This window comes from Gopherus flavomarginatus, chromosome 3 (assembly GCF_025201925.1).
Source record: "Gopherus flavomarginatus isolate rGopFla2 chromosome 3, rGopFla2.mat.asm, whole genome shotgun sequence".
In the NCBI taxonomy this organism is placed as follows: Eukaryota; Metazoa; Chordata; order Testudines; family Testudinidae; genus Gopherus; species Gopherus flavomarginatus.
In genome coordinates this window covers 249,695,365-249,720,265 of record NC_066619.1, presented here as the reverse complement: position 1 = coordinate 249,720,265, position 24,901 = coordinate 249,695,365, and the positions used below count along the sequence as shown (strand labels likewise).

Sequence of the window (24,901 nt, the reverse complement as noted above, 5' to 3'; positions counted from 1 at the left end):
CAATGGAAAATTGATGGGACTCCTGTTTCACATCGTTATACTGTGCTGGGTATGGTGTTTGTGACAGTGACTCATCATTGACCAAATGTCCAAGCACCCTGTCACATCTTGACCATTCCAATACAGCAACAACTTTACCTGTGGTTACCCAGCTTCCAAAAGCAACTGAATTATGAAGTGTAAATTATTGGGTTTCAAGGCACCTAAAGTACAAATTAGTGAGTTTCTGCTTAATTGTCTAATTGTATTTCCGTTCTGGATGCAAACATTTATAATATAGACTTCTTTGAGGAAACACACTGCTCTCCAGTACAATTTTCAGATTCTTGGTTATGCTGACAGCAGAAATGTTTAATTCTTTAGACATTCTTTGAACTTGGTAGATCAAAAGCTATGTGTAACACATTTAATTTGTTAAGAAAATGTGGTCCCTAGCATCAGTGTTTTTAAGATAATGAAGTATGAAGATGCTATGTTGCATGAAGTCATCAGAAAATACAGACTTATCTGTTGGCTCTACTGCATTTCAAATAATGACATAGCATAGTTCTGATAAAGGTTTCAGGACTTTCAGATGAGGTTCAGATATGCCAAAATTGCTACTTCTAAGTATAATTAAATACACAGACTTGAAATGCAAAGTGTTTTTATATATACATCGCCTTCCAATTTAGGAGCTCAAACTGCCATACAAACAATAATAAATTAAGCCTCACAGATCTGAGAGTGTTAAGTAAACATTATAATTCCCATTTTATAAGTGGGGGAACTAAGGCAGAAAAGTTAAATGACTTTCCCATGAGCACACAGCTGATAAGAAAACTTGTCTCTTGACTCCCATTCATGTGCTGTAATCTCTGGACCAACTGCTGTGTTATGTTCATTATATTCATTATTACATATAACTGAGGAAGGATCAGTCTTTTGGTTAAAGCTCTAGACTAGAAGTCAATAGTTCTGAGTTCAGTTTCTATTTCTGCCACAGACTTCTTGTGTGACCTTGGGTAAGTTAGTGAATCTTTCCGTTCTCCATCTGTAAAACAGAGTGGACAACTGGAGGTATTATATCTGTGCTGGTCTTGTCTATTTTAGATTGCAAGCTCTTTGGAGTAGAGCCTGTCTCATTGTGTGTAGCATGATAGAGCTCTCATTGCAGTTAGGGCTGGTAGACATCTGCTAGTGCACAATCTTTTGACAACCACATCAGATTGCTGTGGTAACACATTGTACAGACAGTACAATTCTATGAGAACTTGATTTTGTTTAAAGAAAAATTTTAACTTGAAATCAGCCTGAGTCCTTCTGGCCTGTTTTAGTGGATTTTAATCACATTTTCGTATTTTAAAATTTTTCTTTTTGCTTTATGAAAAACCCACGCAGACAAGAGAAATTGACTAACTAGCAAAAAGCCCGAGTCCTGCAAACAGTTATTCACATGCTTGACTTTAAGTATGTGAATGGTCCCACTGATTTTAAACAGGACTATTTTTGTGCTTAGCGCATGCATAAATATTTGTAAGATTGGGGCCTGTAACAGGGTGGCTTGCCCCTTTAAGAGCTAGAGGCCTGGGGCCAGCCAACTCTAGTTACTAAGGAAGTACATCTGAGCAGGAATCAGGTGATTTCCCCTATAAAGAGTAGCAGGAAACCGCAGAGAAGTGGGGATGCTCAGGGAAGCCAGAGTGGAATACAGAGGCCCTTAGGAGCGAGTAGGCTTGAAGAGAGAGACCTGGGATTTGGGAGTGAGTCTGTAGACAGGAAAAGCCTAGGAGGATCCCTGATAAGAGAGTAAATTGATGGACTTGAAGAGACTTTATTTTTATTTGTTTTTGATAAAACCAGACCCCCAAGGAGGGGTGGAATTGGCTGGAAAGAAAGCAGACTCCACGGGAGTAAAAAAAGACTTCAGCAGGGCTGAGAATAGCTTGCCAAAGCAGGGAAGAGCTGTAAAGAGCAGACTCATGGGGAGAAGAGAAGCCCCAGGACTGAGTTTTGCTTTTTGTCTTATGTCAATAAATTGCATGCTGGGAGAAAAGGCATTATTGAACAAAAAAGCCTTTGAAGTTTATTTGAGATGCCCATTTAAGGGGAATCTGAGGCAGGCTTGTTTGTAGGGCAACCTCAGGCCACAAGGTTATGGCCCATTAGCAGAGCGTGTCTGCCTGTACAAGGGGAAACAGTGAAACAGACAAACTGCTTTCAAATGCACAAAATAAACTGAAAAGATAGGGATATTTTTTCTTAAATTCTTCTGTTTTATGGGAATGTAGTTCATTGTTTATAATAGCAGTAACAAAAATTTCAGACGGTGATTTTTAATTTGACTGTGTTCCTGAATTAGATTACAGTGTCTGCTTCAAAATAGTGGCTTTAAACATGAATAGTAAAACTTTTGTCCAAAGCTTTTTTTTAAAAGAAGCACAATTAGTACATATCCTGAATCATTTACATTTTGTGGACATTTTATGTCTGACCTTGTTTAAAGGAAATATTTAACAAAATTCTGATTTATTACTTTTATTTGCCCTTTATTGGGAAGAAAAATGAAAATATATTTTCCCCTGAGCTATTTTCAGTTAACATGAAATGGACACGGTATTTTTCCTAGTTTCAGAATTTCCTAATTTTATGAAGTTTATGGAATTGGTTTAATTGAGCATACTATTCTTCCCACCCTCATGTTAATACTCATATGAAAAGAACAACCACCACCTTTTTCCCACCACCTTCTTATTTTCTTGCATGCTGCCCCTTGCAAATGTTTTCCCCAGACTTACTTGTAAGGCCACTACCCATTTACTCTTCAGGTCCCTTGCTTGAACGAACCACTTCTGCTGCAGCACTTACAAGAAATCAGCCAGCGAATGTTGTCTAGGGCCTTTATCATTCAAGCTGTATGAATGTGTCCTCTGGAGTCCCACTGAAGCTAGAAGGGTTCTGTGCAAGGGAAGGAGCTGAGGGCAACTAGATTATTTAAAAATCCTTGTAAACCCATAATCCTTGTAAAGCCATATTCACTTGGTGACATCATGGCAGAGGTAAGTTTTAAGGAGGGAATTAAAAGAGGAGAAAGTGGCTTTGTAGATTTTTGCAGGGAGCTCCTCCCACTTGTAACGGGCAACATGGGCAAAAGCAGAAGAGTGATTCCTTCCTGGACACTTCCTCTTTGGTGCACCCCAGTATATTCTCCACAGACTTTAGAGAGTAACCAGGTGATTTAAGATGAACATGGAAAAGTCTGAACCTTTCTTCAATATGATCTTCTTTTGACATTTATACTATTTAGACTGGCACTTTGTGGGTTTAAATATTTAGATATTCATATTGTATCAAATGCCTGACTTAGTTCTAACTGATATTAACATTACTAATATTAAACAAGATTTGATGGGACCCATAAAAACAGAAGTGCATGAAAATAAAAGGTGGTGGAGAGAAGAATCAGAACAGTTCTTTCAGAACTTTCAAGCAGGCTTGGCTCTAGAGAGAGCAAAAGTTTGGAAGACTGAGATATTCCAATTTTGTCCAAACTCTTCTCTTCATTCTCATTTTTTGTGTGTCCTCTAACATACAACTAAGCAATAATATTGTATTATGTGGATCCTCATGCATCTTCCCTAGTTTTTTTTTACTTGTTTTATGGAGGAAATTTAGGATGAACAATGGAATGTATCTCTTGATAGTAGGGGGAGGATATTTCAAATGGTATTTACAGGCAATGTGGATCTCTTTTTATAATTTTTCCTTCATTTCAGTAATATGCCCTCCTTTGTAGCTATCAGCATTTATTTTACTTATATAAGTATAAATCGGGGCTTTATTTCAGACTGAGGAATGATTAATAATATTTATTTCATTTTAGGACATTTTGTACTACGAACAGCTGAAGTCCAATGTGATTCAGCATGATCTTTTAGTGGACAGCCTGATTTACAAAGTGAGTAATTCATGAATTAGTGAGTATTTACTGATGAAAGCAATAACTCTGTATAAAGAAAACACAAATGTTCTGGTTATATGGAGCATGGGAATAAAGCGTGTTCATCTTTGCGTGTCCTCTGCATATTCCCATTCATGGGATGTGCTGGCTGCTGCAAATTGGATGGTGGAAACTTCTTGTAGCAGTGCTCTGTGAAGTGTTCACATCTCCCTCTTATCCCTCCCTCAGTGTTTCTGAATGTTCTAAGGGTAAGGCTCTGAAAGGAGGTGTGGTGTTTTGTGCTGCCTCATTTCCTTCCAACTGCAGGAGTGGGAAGATGTGAACCTCTCCGGATGCTTTGAATCCAGATCCTTCTCTCAATAAGATTTTAGTACCTTAGTCTAGTCTAGCTTTAGCATTAGTACAGTTAGTATTAGTTATGGGATATATTTAGTTAATAGTTGTTAGCTCTTTGATTCTGACTTCTGGTCCCATGGTGGATCCAAAGTTGAAATAACCAGATTTTAAATGGTCTGTGTGTGTCTGTGTGTGTGGTCTTTCCAGCATCAGATGCTCACACTAGATGTTTAGATAGCATGCCTGGATGAAGGCCACTCTTCTTCAAAATGCTCAAACTTCAGCACCTTTACCCTGTGAGCACGGAAGGAGTAGCAGAATAGGCTACAAGCCTTACTGTCACAAGAAGCACTGGCTGCGAAGCCTGTCTGCTCCAGCTCTGCTAAAGAATCCAAGCTTAAGGACAGGAAACTGATATAATGCCTGGAACCGTCCAGACCTTGCAGTGCAAAAGGCACTGGTCTCTGAGCTGGGCTCTGGTTCCAAGGCATTATCGGTATCTATCTTTGAAGCACTTAAAACCTTGATTGGTTGTGGCCTCTGACATGAGAGCCAAGCCACATTAGATCCAATAAACCTTGGTTCCAAGAAAGAAATATCAAGGCTAAGCATGTTCCAAAGGCTGAGACCAGAGCCACATGCTGGGGATTCCTCAGATCCACCTGAGCAAGATCAGAGCCTAACTGTTCTGAAGCCAAAGAGAACAAATGATCCATAACAGAGAAAACCTCTCCCAAAGGATCTCTCCTCAGTTCAGAGGGTTGAATCGGGTCTGAAAACAACTCTGCAACTCTTGTTGCCAGTACATCTGGTTCCTATGGCTCAGGTGCGCACAGAGCTGCAGTTGGAGTGTTTCCCAGATCTGAATGATTCATCTCTTATGGGAGGGAAGAAGAAAGCTATTGTGAGTCATCCTTCTACACCAGATGAGAGGAAGAGATGGAGGGATCTATCTTGGTATTCCCTGGCTGCTTCCCTAAGAGTCAGCCAGGTTCCCCTCCGCACCATTGTACTCCATTGTTTAGAATAGATGCCAGGATCAGTTATTTTGCCAATAGTGTGATTGTCAGATCTGAGATCAGATCCACAATCCAAAGAAGAATTGGATCACATTAGAGTTACTGATATTCCACTAAGCTTTCAGTCATAAAAACCTGACTATACAACTAGATATGATCTGTGTGGATAATCTTTCCTATGAGATGTTGCCATATTTGGGTTAGTGGCAGGATTGGCAAGTGCCACCTGGCGCTGTGTGGCCATATTGCCCATTGCCTAGGCATCACAGAGACCTTCTTCAGCCTTACCAGCATAGGCACTCATCTCAGACTAGAGATAGGAAAAGGTTCAGACCTCAGATCCGAGACTCTTGGATCCAGTTTTTGTATCTACTTACAGAGAGCACTTTCCCACTATAGTACTGGATGCTTTATCTGAAGAAGAGAAGCCTGTAATTCAAATGAAACATCAGCAGTTATAACCAGAGCTTGAGAATGATTCTTCTCCTGATGCAAATGTTCGTAATGCTGCAATCTCTTCACCTTTGGAGGATTTGCAATTTAATTATCTCATGAGTAGAATGGTTACAATATTAATGCTTCTGTCAGTTGTTTTAGAGGAGACTTCTCACCTAGTTTTTGATATTTTCAGTTCTAATTCAGAGTAAGGTGTGTCTCCCAGTTTTAGATATGACTATCCTGCCTGACCCCCTGGATACTTATTTGGGAAGCTAGCACAAGCTGCTGACCTTCCTCCATAATCATGCTGTTATTTTTAGTCTGCCTGCTCTGGCAGAGCTACCAATGCTCAGCTGGAGGAGGGTGCCGCTAGGAGGCTTTTAAGGGAGAGGTGCTCCCAGGGAACACAGCAATAGAATCCTCAGGAAAAGGAATTTATGGAGGCACTTCCTAGATAGCTGCAGAAGGCCCAGCCTGTGATGAGCTGCATGCTGCCAGGTGAGGATTTGTATTGAATACAAAAGCCCTGCAGAGGACTTAGTTACAGGGAAGGCATCATCTGGAGTGCCTTGTGGGTAATGAGCCTGAGCATGGGTTTGCTAGACTCAGGTTGGACTAATAAACTCAGATGGAGTTTGCCTCCCTGCTAAGAAGCTTGAGTGAAAGTCTATTTTGTGTGTTTGCTGAACTTTCTATTAATAAATCAGACCCTCAGAAGGTGTGTGGGGACAGGGGTGGATGAAGGCACTGTGAACCTAATTAATTTATTGATAACCTAATCTGGGAAATTAAGGCAGGGTGCACCTGCACTGCTGCGCCTGGACACAAGGAGCCACACAGGCATGGCACACATCTTTTATATACGTACTTGACTTGCACAGTGATTACTTCTCTAGCATGTCCAGAAATGTTCTGATTGGTGAAATATGTAAGGTTGCTACTTTTAGGCTCTAGTCACGCCTTTCCAAAATACTATTCATTAGATCCAGTACCTAGATTGGATGCTCAGTTCAGCAGGGCCATACAATCCTTATTCAATTAGGACACTGAATCCAACCATCCAGTCATGTGGTGCTGCTTGCCAAACTATTCCATGACTCAGTATATGCAGAGGACACTTGAAGAAGAAATGGTGATTACTTACTTGTAACTGGAATTTTTTGAGAGGGACACTGCACATTCCCACTCCCTGCCCACCTTCCCCTCTTCTTCAGAGTGCTAATGAAATATTGACTCTGCGGCGGGCTAGAAGGAACTGAGACGGGACACCATGCCCCCTTTTATAGCCTCGCTCTCAGAATGTTCACAAACATTGAGGGGAGGGGTAGGAGCAGGAGCAGCAGTAGGGATGTGTGAGCCCCCTAACAGGCACTGGTGTGAGAAGTTTCCACAGTCCAAGCTGCACCAGCCAATGCATCCCATGAGTGTGAATGTGTGAAGTCCATCTTCAGGTATTCCTGTTACAAGTAAGTAACCTCCTTTTAGCATGAATGACAGTTGCAGAATCCAGTTGTTATTTGAAGAACACAGAGGATTTGTCTGCAGGATTGAGCCCTAAACTGCTGGTGTTTGGGGTGGGTAGTTAATGATGACTCAAGGATGCTTTTTGTTTGCTGCTGGTCTGAATAAACACCAAGGGCAGAGCTTTTGGTCTCCGAATTTTAGTCCAGAATATGACTGTAATTAAACCATTGTAGTGTTTTTGTGTTGTAATTATAAATATGAAGTCTGTGTATGAGGATGACGTCAGCTGATAAGTGACAGGAAACTCACTAATGCTGAAACAATGTCCTTAACCACTATGCTGGGTCTAGATTCTGCAGGCATCACCCGAATGAAAAAATTATCTTTCAGTGCCAAACTGCTATGTTTTTTCAATTTTAGGATGTAAAGCTGACAGCAAGCAATGATGACTACTATTTTGTATTTGAGGATTATTTATATCAGGTAAGTGGGTAGTTCTGCTTTAGAAAAGATGAAAGTATGTATTTGTTGGACTATAACATCTTTGGAGGAGGAACGAACTGTGTTTTTGCACGTTTGAACTGCACCTAGCATAATGGGGCCCCTAACTGAGGGCTGTAGATGCTACTGCAATACAAAGAATAAATGATATCACTTTCTGGATATAAGTTATATAAAGTAACCTTTATGCTGTTGAAAGACCAGGGTCACTCACTCTCCTGTGTCAATGCCCTTGACTTTTTGAAGTTCCTTGTATTATCAAATAGAATATTTCTGAATTTGAACAAGACTAGTTTAGAAGCTGAGCAAGACACTTGAATGGGAGTGTGTTGGAGGAGACAAAGACTTATGGAGAAGCCCCCAAATTAGAAATGATTCTACCTTTTGTTTTTACAATATAATAACATAAAAGGGATGAAGCCAGCCTGGTCTTTATTTTTCCAGTAGTTATAAGTTAGTGGTTTGTTTTTTTTTAAGTAGAGTTGAAGGCACACAAATTGACTAAGTCTTGAGAAGAATAGTCAAAAAAAATAAAAATGTTGCTTGACAATGGCCTGCTATAATGGGTAATGAAGTGGTAAAATATTAAAAAAATAAAAAACAGTAATTATAAATATAGTATTGTGTGGATGTAGCAATGTCATTTTCATCATATCTAACATTATTTATTTCTAGCAAATAATTTCTAGTTAATTTACATGGAATTATCTACATTACTTCCCTTTAAATCTTTTTAAATGGAAGGAGATTACATTCATGAATTTCCTAATGTGTATTTGATTGCAGTGTCAACATAAATGTCATGGAGCAAACTTACCATTTTCACAGCACTTTCAGCTTGATTAGTCACAGTTGTTAGGGTGGGCTTGTTTAATTTTGTTTTTTATAGTTACATGAAACTAAATATGTGCCTTTTTGAAGTGTGTGCCCTATGTAAATCTGTGCATAGGGTTTGGAGGAAAAATTAACCAAGAAACTGTGCTGCTTGTAGAAAATATATACGTTTGTAATTAAATATATTTATTTAAATATATCTGTATATATACAACTTTACACATTTCTTTTACGTGTCCATTTGAAATTATATCTCTATTTCATCTCAATTAAAAGTACAGTTACAGTTTTCAAATAAAAATATATCTGAATTAAAATGTGATTTATACTCTGAAAAGAGACTTCATAAAAATGACATCCCAGGTATCCATATTTATTCAGTCTCAAATACTTCTGACTCCTAAACAGAGAAAAATATACATAGAAGATAATTTTTCTGTCAGTCTTAGCATCTCAGGTTGGGAGCTGAAATCAAACTGTTCGTTTGTCTCAATAAATATGTTACAGTTAGTAGTTATCTGACAGTTATGAAGAAAGAATAATTTTTTATATTGGCTCTACAGTGATGACAGACATAAAAGCTTGTCTCTATCAGTGCTGGGAAGTTTGTCACTCAGTGACATAGGACAGCAAATATGCTAAATCTGATGACATTTTTGCATAGTCATTTCTCAGTATATAGTCACATTTGAAGGTTTCCCTTTCAACATTTAAGTCTTGAGTAATAAAGATGAATGGGACTGTAGGAATTCAAAGAAACAAAAACCTCTTAAGTATTTGATTTTAGCCACACAATCTCCAGTGACTTCAACAACAGTTACCTAGCTAAATCCATGTGTGCTCTTTTGAAAAGTGCAGAGCTAAATTTGATTCTAAGATTCGAAAAACAACGCTAAACTTCTGATCACTCTTTCTTCTGTCTAATTCTATTTAGTACTTTATTCCATTCTGCAAAATGGTTTGTAAAAGAAGTATATCTCCTAAAGACAGCCTTCATTTCCTACCTAATCTTCAGCTTCAACAAGTTCTCAAATTGTTTCATTCTGTGGGCCACCAAGAGGGGCTCCACGGTCCACAGTTTAAGAATCACTCTGCTATGGCATATTATTTGCTGATTCCAAATAAGTGAGAGGGATAAGTGGTTAAGTAAGAGAATTTGAACACTGAAAATTACAGCTTAAAAGGGATATAGGAATCAGTTGTCTGTCTAGTACTTCATTTTTTGGCAGAATTAGTTATTCTGAGATTGCAGACTCTTTGGGAAAAGGATGCTGTCTACTGCTTAGGTTTGTACAACACTCAAAGTGGGACCCTGATCCTGTCTGGAGCATCTGGGCTTATGATAATATTAAGATTAAATACACCTCTACCCCGATACATGGTCCTCAGGAGCCAAGAAATCTCACCGCTTTATCCACCTCTACCTCGATATAACGCAACCCGATATAACATGAATTCGGATATAACAGTAAAGCTGTGCTCGGAGGGGCGGAGCTGCACACTCCGGTAGATCAAAGCAACTTCAGTATAACACAGTTTCACCTATAACGTGTTAAGATACTTTTGGCTCCCGTGGACAGCTTTATATCGAGGTAGAGGTGTAGGTGAAACCATATTATATCAGGTTTGGTCTGGTATGGCGTGCCAGACTGGACCGACTTCCCCGGCAGTGATTTAAAGGGCCCAGTGCTCCAGCCACTGCGAGGAGCCCCAGGCTCTTTAAATCACCGCCAGAGCTCCGGCAGCAGGGCTCGGGTGTGGATTTAAAGGGTCCTGGGCTCCCCGCAGCAGATGGTGCTTCTGGCCCTTTAAATCACCACCAGAGCTCCGACAGTGGGACTCAGGTGTTGATTTAAAGGGCCCAGGGCTCCACATGAATTCAGATATAACGTGGTAAAGCAGTGGGGCTCAGGTGGCGCTTTAAAGAGCCTGGGGCTCACCTCTGCTTTACCACGTTATATCTGAATTCGTGTTCTATCAGGTCGCGTTCTATTGGGGTAGAGGTGTAATAATCATCATCATCATCATCATACTTTATAATATTGAGTTGTACTATTGGTTCTCATTTAGTCATAAATAGGGGTCTACTTAAATTGTGGTGCAATCACATTTTTCGCAGGTTGGTAACAGTATAAACAGGCATTTGCTATTTATGCTGTGACCAGCCTACAAAAATGTGTGAATTCTCTGCAGCATTTCTCAGACTGGGGACCCTGACCCAAAAGGGGATGGCAAGACTATTTGGGGTTGTGGTGTTGCCATCCTTCCTTCTCTGCTGTTGCTGACGCTGGCGCTGCCTCAAGTTGGGCCATGGGAGAAGCTGCTATCTGCTCTGTTTTCAGAGCATGGTGGCCGGAGAGTGGAGGCTGCTGCCCAGGTGCCCAGCTCACCAGCAGCAGCAGCAGCAGCACAGAAGTGTAGGATTGCATATTACCTCTGTGCAGCTGTTTGCAGTGGTGCTGCCTTCAGAGCTGGGTGCCTGGCCAGCAGCCATTGCTCTCCACTCTGCCTTCAGAACTGGGTGGCCGGATACCAGTTTCACAAGGGAGACCAGATTTCACAGTCCATGACCTGATTTTCACAGCCACGAATTTGGTAGACCCCTAGTCATAAATAATCCTTTGTGTGAAGAATACAGTGAGATAAAGTTGATCATTTTCAGTTGTTTGCATTAGTGTGATTTCTGTATTACATTTTTACCACTTTATAACTCTCCTACATTATAATTCAGCTCCATTGACATCCATTGTAAAATTCCTCTTTATCCCATGCCCTGTGATTTTATTGCTTTAGGTTTATCCTTTGAATTTAGTGGTTATACTATCAGTCCAAAATTAAGAAGAAAATTAAACACCCTTCATTAGTTTGTCAAATATTTGTATACTTTAAAAAGAGCTTGTGTTATCATGGTTTTCTTTTGGCTTTATTTCTTTTTGCTTTATTTCTATTAATAGATTTTAAGGCCAGAAGGGGCCATTATGATCATCTGGTCTAACTCCCTGCAGAACAGAGCCCAAAGAACCCAAAGTACCTCACCTAGTAATTTCCATATCAAGCCATAACTTTGTTTGAGCTATTGCATACTTTTTCGAAAGATATCCAGTCTTGATTTAAAAATTTCCAGACACGAGAATTCCTAAGACAAGGCTGTAGATAAATGTTAGATTCTTTTTCCTACTGAGGAACATTGTTTATTTCTTTTTTCGATTAGTCTCTCCCATAGCAATTAACATATACTGAGTATTAACTTTGCCTGTGTATGGTTACAGTTTGAAGATGATTGTGAATTATTCAATAATAATATTTAATTTAGAGTATTTAAGATAGATTGTTTATTTTTAAAAAGATGTTTAAATATGAGAGAGAGTTTGAGATTCAAAAAAGGTAAAACGTTATCACAAAAAGAATATTATCTGTTTTCAAATAGAAGTGCAAGGGGTTTACAAAAGTCACAATTTTGCATGTTTTATTTTTAACCAATTTATTATTTGAAAACTAGTCACAATAATTTTTTCAAAGAAAAAAACAATTTATTTTGTTAAACAGAAAATATGTAATGAAACAGCACTACTACATTTAAAACATTTTTGATCTTTTTTTAAAATTGCAGTCCAGATTAAAAATATTCCCCTATTAGAAACTGTATTAAAGAATGTTTAAAGTTGCAGAGAGAAACACTCAAATCAGGAAACAGCAGACTCAACTTTAACTCTGCCCCCTTGTGTATGTTTATGATGGTTCAATCTTTGATTGCATGATAACATTCAGATCTTGAAATATATAACAATATGACAATATAACAATTTTTCTGTAACTTCAGATTCATATATTTCATCTTTTATTATTGTTATACCTAGGGTGACCAGAGAGCAAGTGTGAAAAATCAGGATGGGGGTAGGGGGCAATTGACTATATAATAAAAAGCCCCAAATATCAGGACTGTTCCTATAAAATCGGGACATCTGGTCACCTTAGTTATACTTTTCCAGGATTTCCTTCTTCAGAATCTAGAATAATCTCCCATGTACAGATATATTTGTGTTCTTATCCTCAACTATTAAACACTAAATATGCTTTTTGACAGTGGCTGATATAGTGCTGTCTTCCTAATCTGGTATTTTCTCATTGTACTGTTTCATAATAAAGTGAATGTTGAGAATATACAATATCAAGGTGTTCTGTAAAGGCTCTGTATCTGATAGAGAATGTTAGGAACTGCACATACACAAAAATGCACATGCTTCATTTGTTTATGCAGTTAGTATAATGGCCATCAATCATGGTAATTGGGTATTGAAATGGCCTGCTGGACATGTAAGTGGTCAGTTACATGCATACATATAACTGCATACACAAATGGTTTACACACACATCTCGGCATACACTGGTCTGAAAATACAAACCTAGAAATCTTGGACCATAATGTGTTTCAATAATTAAAATAGTCTCATAAGAGTTTTTTCGCTATTAACTCTATAGCATTTGATACGGAAGATCTTAAAATGAAACAGGCAGTGCATAATTTTGTGTTTGACACTGTTTTTTGTTCATCGAGCAAGTCAGCTGATGTTTTTTTACTTTGCTTTCTTCAGGTACTGCTCTGTTTTTCCCGAGATACATCAGTACTGGAGCACTTTTCTTACAATAGCGCTACTCCACCCAAATCATACATACGAGGTAAAGAAAAGTATTATGTAAGATAATATGAAGAGTAGTGTTGATTGCTGCATGTAGTATACCAAAAAAGCAAATCTCTCAATGGACTTAATTTATATATATTACATATGCACACACAAAGTACATTAGATGAACATAGTTAAGATCACAACATTAACTCAAAAGTTAGGAAATGCCAGAATTAAGGTTGCCTATGTATGTGCATTATGAAACAGTCTTTAATTACATGATCATATACTGTTTTTTTCCACAGAAGCCCTGCCTTATTCAATGCACAGAAAGAGCCAGCTGAGGCAGGGAAAATACTATAATTATACCTCTAACCCGATAAAACACAGTCCTTGGGAGACAAAAAATCTCACCATGTTATAGGTGAGACCACATTATATCAAACTTGCTTTGCCCCCCCCCCCCCCGTTCCTTATTCTCTGACTGCCCCCTCCAGAGATCCACCTCCCTAATCATCCCCAGGACCCCACCCCCTACCCAACCCCTCTGTCCCCTGACTGCTCTGACCCTTATCCACCCTCTCACCCCCTGATAGCCACTCACCGGCAGCGGCAGGAAGCAGAGCGGTGCAGCCCTAGTCCGCTCCACTCCGCCAGATCCCAGCCGCAGCGCTCCACTTCCTGCCGTCAGTGAGTGAAGGAAGGTTGGGGAAAGGATGCCCCCCACACTCACCTGTGGCGGGAAGCGGAGCAAGGTGGCCCCAATCTGCTCCGCTTTCCTTGCCCCGGCCCCAGCTGTGTCGCTATGTGGGGGTGGCTGGAGAAAGGTCCTGCACTCACCTGCCTGGCAGGAAGTGGAGCGCCACAGCTGGGAGCTGGCGGAGTGGAGCTGGCTGGGGCTGGGGTGCTCCACTTCCCGCCGTCGGTGAGTGTGGGGGAATGTCCTTTTCCCTAACCTCCCCTCACTCACTGGCGGTGGGAAGTGGAGCAGCCCAGCCTCAGCCAGCTCCACTCCGCTAGCTCCCAGCCGTGGTGCTCCACTTCCTGCCGGGCAGGTGAGTGCGAGTAGGTTGGGGAAAGGACACCCCCCCCCCCCCTTACTCACCTGCATCAGGAAGTGGAGCGCTGCAGCTGGGAGCTGGTGGAGTGGAGTGAGCTGGGGCCAGGCTGCTCTGCTTCTGCTGCTGCTGGTGAGTGTGTGGGGATCCCTTCCCCCAAGCACCCTCCCCCAAGTAACATGGCTGGGGCCGGGGCGAGGGAAGCAGAGCTTGCTGCTCCCAGCCCCCCCGCTAATCCCCTGGGCCACTCTGGGACTGCGGGGTCCCCAAAAGTGCCCTCCCACAGCTCCTGACCCCCAGACTCCGCCTGGAAGCCCTGACTGCCCCTGAGACCCTCTGCCCCTTATCAAACCCTTCATCCTCAGCCTGGTCTGGCACCCTTAGCACGCTGCTCAGAGCAGTGTGTCAGAGCTTTAGCATGTTATATGTGAACCCACGTTATATCAGGTCGCGTTTTATATCTGGGTATTTGTTTGTTTATCTTACTGGTATTAGCACATAGGGTCCCCAGTTGTGGACCATGACACCATTGTGCTAGGTGCTGTACGAACACAGAACGAAAAGACAGTCTCTGTCCCAATGAGTTTACTGTCTGACAGACAACAGATGGCTACAGGCAGACCAAAGGGTGAGTACAAAGATTTCTAGTGAGACAATATTGGTCAGCAGGATAGTCTGCAGTCTCAGCATACCAGCAGTGTAGCTTTTGTCAATTTTACATAGGCCTATTGACAAAGGAGAGTTTTATGGAGGGTTCTGGAGGAAGCTCATGTTAGTTTTGAAGATGTTTACAGGGAATTCTTCCCAGGCGTGAGAAATTAGAGAAAGCATGAAATATATGATCGTGTAATTGAAGACTATCTAATAATGAATACACATATGCACGGGCAATCTTAATTCTCGTGTTTTCTGATTTGGGAGTTCTTGACCTTAATATTATTTTAACTTAGGGGTTTTTTTATGTGTAATTTTCTAGGTTCTTTTAAAAAGCAAACTGAAAAAACAAATTCCATCATGTGTCGTCATATTGACACTTACAGGGGTCATCAGCAGGGTTGGAACCTTGAGATTCACTATACAGACCTCTGCCACTTGAGCTAATGGAGTAACTGATTGTAGTAGCAGGTTGTCATCCTCTGTGTGGACAAATACTATAGGAGATGGGACATTTTGTCAGGGTTTTCACAAATATTTGCTGACAGCAGAGGACTCAGGAATCTGTGTTGCATTCCAGGCTCTGGAGAGGAGTGTGTTCTTCTATCCGTTTCCCCACCCCACACTTGACCCCTTGCCTCATCCCCTCCAACCTATCTCTTCCCCACCCCTGGCTCCTTGTCCCTGTCCCAATCTCTTAGTCCATCATATCCTACCCTTACTTTCTGCACTTTCTGTCCCACTCAGTCTCTTGTCCAGCTCTTCATCTAATATGTGGGGTGTGGGCTCTGGCAGGGAGTTTGGGTGTGGGAGGGGGCTCAGGGCAGGGGGTTGGGGTGCATGAGGATTTTGGGGTGCCGGATACGGGGGGCGCTCCCCTCTAGCGGCTTGCTGCAAGCAGGGGCCTGTCCCTGCTGTTCCTAGGTGGAGGTGCAGTTAGGCAGCTCTGTACGCTGCCTCTTTGCCAATGGGAGCTCAGAGCCAGCACTTGGGGTGGGGTGGGCTTGCACCCCCTGCCACACCCAAACTCCCTCCCTGTTAGTTAACCAGAATTTTTCTCTTACTGGCGCCTCCTCCCCCCATTCCTCCAACATGCCAGATAAAAAAGTTTTTACTGTATACAGACAATAAATGGTGTAAAGTTTTATTGACATACGTTTGGGATAATTAGCTATATTACTCATGAATGGAGAAGTCATGAGCAAGTTACTTTAGATACTCTGAATGAGTGCCAATAAAATCCTACCCTATCAAACTATCGTGTATTCTGTATATGCTGCTTACTTTATAAAAGAAAAACTCCCATTGACTTTAATAGAGCCACGATTTCACCGCTTGAGTTTAACTGCATGGTACTTGAAAGGACAGAAGAATATAACAAATAAATTTTATAAACCTATGAAACTTTAGTCCAAATATCTCTGGGCCGTCACGTGCCAGGAGGGCCCGGAGCAAGTGGTCTATGTAGTCTTGGAAAGCTGGGACTCTTCCCTTTGCAATCGTATACTCTCATGGCTAGTAAATTCATGAGATACTAGATTAAAGTTACCATTGGAGCAAAACTGAGTGTTGACCATTTTGGATTTCCATTCAGTGTAATTTTATTGAGAAACTCCACAGTTTGGTGAAGGATGAGATAGTTTCTTAGCAGAGTCATTTTAAAAAATGGCATTTGTTTGAACCTACTTAAAAGTTTAGAACAGGTTCTGGTTCCAGTGAATTAGTGGACAGAATGTTCATGATACTGCAGCTTATAATAAATCCCTGAAAGTTATCCCATGTATATCACCACTATGTATGTGTTGTGTATGATTGTATATTTTATATATATGTTTATATAATCTCAGTATATTCAAATAGCCATATTTTAATGTATTTGTGTTTAAATTTCCTCTTCATATGATAGTATTAAATCTAAAAATCAGATTAATTGTAACTAAGTCCTCCATTAAGTAGACAAACTTTCTCTTCCCACAAGGTTTATGCGTGTGTATATACAGTTGGCCACAGATAAATAGGGAAGTTTTTGATCCAGTTCTATTGGTTCCCTAGTACAGTAGAACCTCAGAATTACGAACACCAGAGTTACAAACTGACAGGTTAACCGCGCACCTCATTTGGAACTGGAACTATGCAATCAGGCAGTAGCAGAGACCACCAAAAAAAAAAAAAGAAAAGAAAATACAGTACATCCACTGTGTTAAACGTAAACAACTAAAAAAATAAAGGGAAAGTTTAAAAACATTTTTTTGACAAAGTAAGGAAACTGTTTCTGTGCTTGTTTCATTTGAATTAAGATGGCTAAAAGCAGCATTTTTCTTCTGCATAGTAAAGTTTCAAAGTTGTATTAAATCAATGTTCAGTTGTAAACTTTTGAAAGAACAACCATAACATTTTGTTCAGAGTTACAAGCGTTTCAGAGTTATGAACAACCTCCTTTCTCAAGGTGTTCGTAATTCTGAGGTTCTACTGTACAGGAAAGTATATAATGTGATACAGATTTTCTTGGTTTCCTGCTGGATTTGGCAATATCTCTCTCTCTCGCTACAGAGGATCCTACTTTATAACATTTGCAAAATGCGAAGAACAAGAGATGAAAACTTATACTATTCAAAGAGATCCTTTTTCTTATCATAACAAGTAATCATTTATTAAGATTTTTAAACCATGAATTTAAATCTCTCTTCTAGTTGAATGTTCTCTGTTATCTTAAAACTATAGAAAAGAAATTAAAAACATCTTTTAAAATAGGTGCAGTTGTGTTTAAGAAAAGCACTGAAATATGCCTCAAAATTGATAGTAGATATTTTTATTGTGGGTCTACAAATAATTTTGTATAGTATTAGCACATGCTCATTTTGCATAGAAATAGAAGAAAGTGTGTGTGTTCATTTTTTTGTTGTTGGCACTGATATTAGATTTGAAAAAAGGGCTTGTTGGAGCAATAGGGATTTTAAGATTTGAAAGAAAAATAGGTAAATCAGTTATGGTGCCCCTCCACTCTTCCAGTGATTCAGCCTTAATGCAACAATTTCCTTTTCCTCTCACTAACATTTCTGCACCTTACTAAGTGCTGTTCCTATGCATAGAACATTCTCCCTCTTCTGGTGTGCCGTGGCACTCTCCTTTTCATTTAAATCCCTTCTGAAAACTCACTTTTGTCTGCAAGGCCCACAATGAGTGAGTCAGTTATACTCTTTTATTAATTTTTATGTAATGAAACAAAATGTAACAGTCCTATTATTGAACTCCTCCTTCTCCCTCATCTCCCTTCTATTGTTTGTCAATCTCCTTTGTTGTGTCACGTCTTACGTTTTACATTTGAGGAACACTTTTTATCTTCTTTTACTCTGTGACTCGTGTGAAAAGATTTGCATGCTTGTGGTCAATAGAAAATAATAAAAAAAAATCATCATTAATAAACTTTTTTTATGATATTACTGAAAAGTAAGTTAAGTTCATGTTTCTAAATAGACTTTTTACCATTTGAGTGTGTTTAAACCCATGTCTGCTCATTCACAGGAAAACTTGGCATGGAAGAATATGCAGTTTTTTATCCACCAAATGGTATGAGTTATACTATTGCCTCCTCTAGTGGAAGATGGGAAAATTACTACTTTTTGCAATGCAAAAATAAGCTAAACTTAACAAATAAGCAGAATAAGGGCTGGTCCACACTAGAGGGGGGAAATCGATCTTAGATACGCAACTTCAGCTACGTGAATAACGTAGCTGAAGTCGAATATCTAAGATCGGATTACTCACTCGTCCACACCGCGCGGGATCGATGTTCGCGGCTCTCCGTGTCGATTCCGGAACTCCGTTGGGGTTGATGGAGTTCCAGAATCAATATAAGCGCGCTCGGGGATCGATATAGCGCGTCTAGATTAGACGCGCTATATCGATCCCCGAGCAATCGATTTTAACCTGCCGATACGGCGGGTAGTCTGGACGTGGCCTTAGAGTGAACTTTAGCCAGTAGTGTAATGAAATTAGAGTTATTGGGCTAGAACCTCATACTGGGTTATGTTGCTTTGCGCCACTGCAAAGCCAGGTTAATTCCAGCTTTATTAGCCACTTGAGCATTCTCTATGTGAAGGAATATTCTGATGGCGTAGGGTCGGGATAGCAGCTCATATTTCAGTCTTCTTGATTCTTGCTTAGGGGACCAGACTGGAACACCGCTTAATCCAGCTACTCCCCAGCTGCTCAGCACCTCTAGAAAGCATGCTATTGAGATACCAATTTTAGGCTTCCGCTTTTGAACATTTAGTCTTGATTTTTAGGCACGAATGTATGAATATATTTATCACATTAATAGCATTAATGTTCCCCTTATTGCTGCTGTTATAATCTTTTTTTCTTACTGGTCATTTTGTCCATATCAACTGCCCTCCCTTTTGACCCCTGCTGCTGGCTTTTCATTGCCCTTTTATATCAAGTTCATGCTCTTTGTGATTGCTTTCAAGGTCCTACGTCACTGATCTTGGGTCTGTATCTCTAACCTTGTCTCCTTTTGCGTCTTCTCCATTCCTGCAATGATGCCAGTCTTAGCACATCCTCTGTCCCATTCTCCCACCTCTGTCTCCATGTATTCTTTTAGGCAGCCCCCTAAGAATGAAGCATCCTCCTTAGACCATTTGCCAAACACTTCCCTTTCCTCATTCAAATCCTCTCTGAACACTCATTTCAGCCATGTCACCTATGGGAAGTGAGATGATTTGGTAAAGAGAGGAAAACAGACAACACAACTGCCAAGATGTCTGCATGTCTTTTCTGGGTACTGCATGAATTCATTGTAACTCTCTCTTTCTTTCTTTCCCTGTTCTATCCTTCTTGTCAGTGTATGGTCCTTGCTGGTTGTGTCTTATCTGTAGTTGGGTCCTGATTTCATGAAAGCACATAAACACATGCTTAAAGTTAAATATGTGCTTATGTTCTTTGCTAAATCAGGTCCTTAATCTGATTTTACAGGTGCATAAGGACATGCTTAACTTTAACCATGTGAGTAGTTCCACTGAAATCAGTGGCAATACCCGTTTAAATTAAGCATGTGTGTGTTTGCAAGATCAGGGTCTAAGACTCTAATGTCCTCAGGATATGGAATATGTCTTTAGTTGTTCCTGTGAAGCACGAAGCTCAGTTTAGGAATTTGTAAAAGCAATAAATTTTATACTTATATGGATAAATAGATAAAAATTAAAGGATAAAAGAACCTTCCTTATTTTGTAGGTGTAATTCCTTTTCACGGCTTTTCAATGTATGGTAAGTATGACTTTCAAATATTACTATTTTAAGTAATAATTCCGCATAGTTTTTGTAAATAAACCACAGTTTATATCACACCATCCACATATTTTTGGTAAACTGTAAACTATTCTTTTATGCATTTTAAATATTTATGTATTCCACGTGTTTGTGTATCCAAGGTGTGTATGCATAATTAGAAAAATGTCCAGACTGATCTCATTTGCTCTTGTTGTAACTTGCTAACATGGGAATTCCTATACAGAGAACTATTATCGGAGCAGCTAATCTCTAGGTCGGAAGCTAGCTTCATTCATGGTAATTGAATTTCAGTGTACACAAATGGGGAGAGAGGATGTCTTGCCAGACTGCGTTATCTTTGTGCTGCAAATAGGCAGGAAATGTATGTGAAGAGTGTTTCTTATAAAAATGAATTGTATGTAAAGGCCCACTGGCATAAGCACGTGGCTGGGACAGGTAGTGAGTGGCATCATAGAATGGAATGTTCATCACTTACTGCTAAGAGGAAAATTACAAAAATGTCTTTTGTGAATACAATGAATAATTCACAAAATATTAGCAGCTTGTTCATACTGGATGGTTTGGGCTCTCTCCCTTTACTGCATTAGTATGTCTTCTCTGGAAATCCTGATTTTAAAAAAAAAGTTTAGATTAAATGAACGTCATTATGCCAACAAGAATTCCAGAAACAAATGAATTCTGTATTTTGTGAAAAATCCTTTAACACTCAGAACTGACAAGGCAGCTGGTACAAATGTACTAATTAAAACTAGTCCTGCCTCAGATGATGATGGAATGTTTTTGTTTGGTTAAGTTTCTGCTTTTTCTGATAACTTTCAATAGCTTTTCTTTTGTGAAGAGCATAGGTAGCCTGGGAAGTCAGAATAGGAGAAAGCCACAAGCAGTACCACTCCTGCTTAGCAACTTGCATTCCCTACCATTAACAATACAGATTTAATCATTATTCTCTCCACTGTTTGAGCTACAAAAGATGGAGTGTCACTTGAGTATGGAATCCAGTTTGAACCCTGGTTGGCATAGAGAATCTGGGTCTTCTAAGTACTGAACTGCTGGGTTACAAACTCCTCCTAACCTCCTCACAGTTGATAATGTTGAAGTCACAGCCAGGAGTCCTTCACTTTCTCTACCAAACTGGAGGTTTGTTTTTAAAACTGGCTCTTAAAATGACTTAATGTTTAGAGTTGAAACTACCCTTTAGAAATCTTAGTTTAATTAGGTAGCAATTTTTTGAATCAGCTGGTATTTAAAGGACTTCATAATGATTGCCCAGTAAATGTAAATTTTTCATCCATATCTTAGAGTGAGTATGCAATTGTCCATGTATCCTTTGACTGATCATACTTTTATGGTCTCCATTACTGAAGTATCTGAGTACCTCATTGTCTTTTGTGCATTTACCCTCACAGCACCCCTGTGAGGTAGGGCAGTGCTCTTATTCCCATTTTACAGATGGGGAACTGAGTCCGAGAGAGACAAAGTAACTTTCCAGCATACACAGGAAGTCTGTAATGGAGTACAAAATTGAATCCAGGTCTCCTGAGTCTAAGTCTAGCACCCGAACCACTGGACTATCCATCCTCAAAACATATTTTTGATGCTTAGTGCAGGGCTAGGTCTATGGAATAGGCTGGATCCAGTTTGTTCTGCCTCTTGAAAGCTATAGGGTTGTAACATGGACTACAACATTCACCTTTGCTTGTCATTTCTTTTAATTATAGGATCTAATATTTAAAAATAAATATATCTTTCTACATAAATCAGAACTAATTTATAAATTTATTATTCTAAAGAGATTATTGGCTTGTTTTTCCTCTTACTTCATGCACTTGCTCATTGAACTACTTTAACAGTTTACAGCATTGAGTCAATTAAATTCTTTTATCATTTCAGTTGCTCCACTTTGTTTTCTGTACCATGAACCTTCCAAATTGTATCAGATATTCCGTGAGATGTATGTGCGTTTTTTCTTCAGACTCCATTCCATCTCTTCTCATCCTTCTGTAAGTTCATTAGGAAATAACACCTAATCAGTCTATATTTCTATTTGTTATTGAACAATAATGCATAGTAGCATGATTTTGTTTTCTTAAGTATACATGGCTGAGTTATGTCCCTTTTAACTGTGAGAAAAATGTCACACAGCTGAAGTAACATTATATAGCTGTATTTGAAATCCTATAATTTATACCTCAATAATAGTAAAATTATCTGGCAAAGACATATTTAATAATACAGTGGTCATGCTGTCAGGCTTTGGGAGGAGCCAGAGCTTTTATATAATATAAGCCTCAATTCCAAACAGCACTTATGCATGTTTTAAGTGCCTTCCTGAAGGAGGCCAGTTAGTTGTGTGTGTGATACAGAGGTAGTAGAGGATGGACTTCAGTGTTCTTTGAGTTACTCTATTCTAGAGTTACTTTGGATACCTCTATTATTAAGACTCTTATGAGACTTGAGCACTATAATTTATAGGTTTAGTCATTACTAGTCATTTTAAAAGGAGTCTCAGCTTAGCCCCTATTTACTCATGTATTTTCGTGTATAAACTTATTTGAATGCACTTTTTTAATCACTGTCATATGCAGGTGATAGAATTCACACAAATTCCATCACTTGCATATGCAAGTGTTTGTGCATGCAGAGTTGTTTCAAAAATTGACTTGCATCTGTATAAAGTTTTGGTTGCCTTATTTTTTGTTTATGCTGTTCACAGTATTAACAGTATTAAAGTATAACATTTTTCTTTTTTTCTTATAAAATCTGGTTATTAATTGCATTTTGATAAAATACTTTTATTTAAAAGAAAATGGTTTTCATTTATCTAAGCATACGATTTTGAAAATTCCCATGATTACAAGTTCTTCTTGCCCTACATAAGCTATAGAAAATGTTTTAAACTGACAGGTGTTTTTTCCATTAAGAGGTTTTATAAATGAAGAACGCAATCATATTTCCAGTTATGTAACAATGTATTATGAATTATGTGAACAGCACAGAAGAATGTCCTATAAAATTAAAATATGAGGGCCATTAAGAGTCCATTGTAATACAGATTTTGTTAAAAAGTGACTTAGAGCTGATCCTGCAAATGCTTGGGAATACCACTTAGTACTGTGAATAGTCACATTGATGTTCAAATAAATAAACAAACACCACAGTGGTAAATATTCTGTTTGGTAACAAACATTTACAGGATTGGGCCTATGCTTTGGGATATTAGCAGCATAGTACCCCAGTGTGTGGGAATGTATGCTAGTTTCATGATTTTTAAAAGGAATTTTTAAAAAGGAAAAAAAATTTTAAATGTTATTTCCACAGTTTAGATCACTTAACTTGTCCTTGTTTGTAATAATTCGATTTGTCGCTTTTTCTGATTACAAAAGATAATTCAAAAAGCCATGTTTTTGTCAGTGATCAGGTGTAGTGTAACTAGAGTCTAATTTATCAGACTAAAACTAAGACCACGTAGGTTGTGTACTACTGGGCCTTTAATAGACTTAAAGACAGATTTTTAAAAGGGATTTAGGCACCTAAAATATAGATAAGTGCCTAGGTGGGATTTTCAACAGTACCTAGTCACCTGACTACTATTGAAGGCAATGGAACTTAGTCATTTAAGTGCTTTTGAAAATCCTACTTAGGCACCTATCCGTATCTTTCAGTGCCCATATACATATAAAATCTGGTCTTTAGACCTTAAGTCTACAGATACTACACGTGAGTGACATGGAGTTGAATGTGACTACTCATTATATATACAGTTACTCAGGATGGAGGTGCTTGTAGGATCAAGGCCTGAGAGGTTGAAGGTATCTGGTTTGCTCACATTACTCTAGTTGTGTATCACTGGTGTATTAATAGTTTGTCTTAATGCTTAAATTAAAACTATATTCATATTTAAATTTGAATATATGAGTAATAGTGAATATATGTTTTCAGGGTGTGGTGTTGTTGTTTTTGCTAGGGCATTGTGTCACTATGTTTGCTGTTTGAGACACTTCTTCAAACCCATCTCCCTCAGCTCTTCTATCATCTTCGAGAAATTGGGGCGCAACCGTAAGTACTTCAGGTTGGTCAGGCATGACTTGCCCTTGGTGAGTCCATGTTGACTGTTCCTGATCACCTTCCTCCCCTCCAAGTACTTCAAAATGGATTTCTTGAGGACCTGCTACATGATTTTTCAGGGGACTCAGGTGAGGCTTCCCCAGATTCTCCTTCTTCCCTTTTTAAAAGATGGGCACTATATTTGCCTTTTTCCAATTGTCTGGGACCTCCCCAGATTGCCATGCGTTTTCAGAGATAATGGCCAATGGCTCTGCAATCACATCAGCCAACTCCCTCAGCAGCCTCGGATGCATTGCATCTGGCCCCATGAACTTGTGAATGTCCAGCTTTTCTAAATAGTCCTTAACCTGTTTTTCCACAACGAGGGCTGCTCACCAGTGCAGCAGTCTGGGAGCTGACCTTGTATGTGAAAATGAGGCAAAAAAAGCATTGAGTACTTCAGCTTTTTCCACATCATCTGTCACTAGGTTGCCTTCCTCATTCAGTAAGGGTCCCACACTTTCCCTGACCACCACCTTGTTGCTAACATACCTGTAGAAACCCTTCATTGTTATCCTTCACATCCCTTGCTAGCTGCAACTCCAGGCCTTCCTGATTACACCCCTGCATGCTCAAGCAATATTTTTAACTTGTCCCTAGTCATCTGTCCAAGTCTCCACTTCTTGTAAGCTTCCTTTT

At 39.4% G+C, this 24,901-nt stretch overlaps 1 protein-coding gene across 5 annotated transcripts in view; it reads left to right on the top strand.

Annotated features, from left to right (window-relative positions):
* Window positions 1-24,901, top strand: part of TBC1D19 (TBC1 domain family member 19) — a 100,441-nt gene that overhangs the window by 66,368 nt on the left and 9,172 nt on the right. For 4 of the 5 annotated variants that reach the window (XR_007773574.1, XR_007773573.1, XR_007773572.1 and 1 more), the window contains exons 12-18: window positions 3,863-3,937; window positions 7,618-7,680; window positions 13,125-13,209; window positions 18,392-18,436; window positions 20,102-20,134; window positions 22,049-22,158; window positions 24,123-24,214. Coding sequence is in view for 2 of the 5 variants with exons in the window: in XM_050947768.1 (XP_050803725.1) it covers window positions 3,863-3,937; window positions 7,618-7,680; window positions 13,125-13,209; window positions 18,392-18,436; window positions 20,102-20,134; window positions 22,049-22,158; window positions 24,123-24,214 (503 nt within the window). In the remaining 3 variants the exon portion in view is untranslated. The remainder of the gene's footprint in view (window positions 1-3,862; window positions 3,938-7,617; window positions 7,681-13,124; window positions 13,210-18,391; window positions 18,437-20,101; window positions 20,135-22,048; window positions 22,159-24,122; window positions 24,215-24,901) is intronic. The other variant, XM_050947769.1, reaches the window with a different exon arrangement.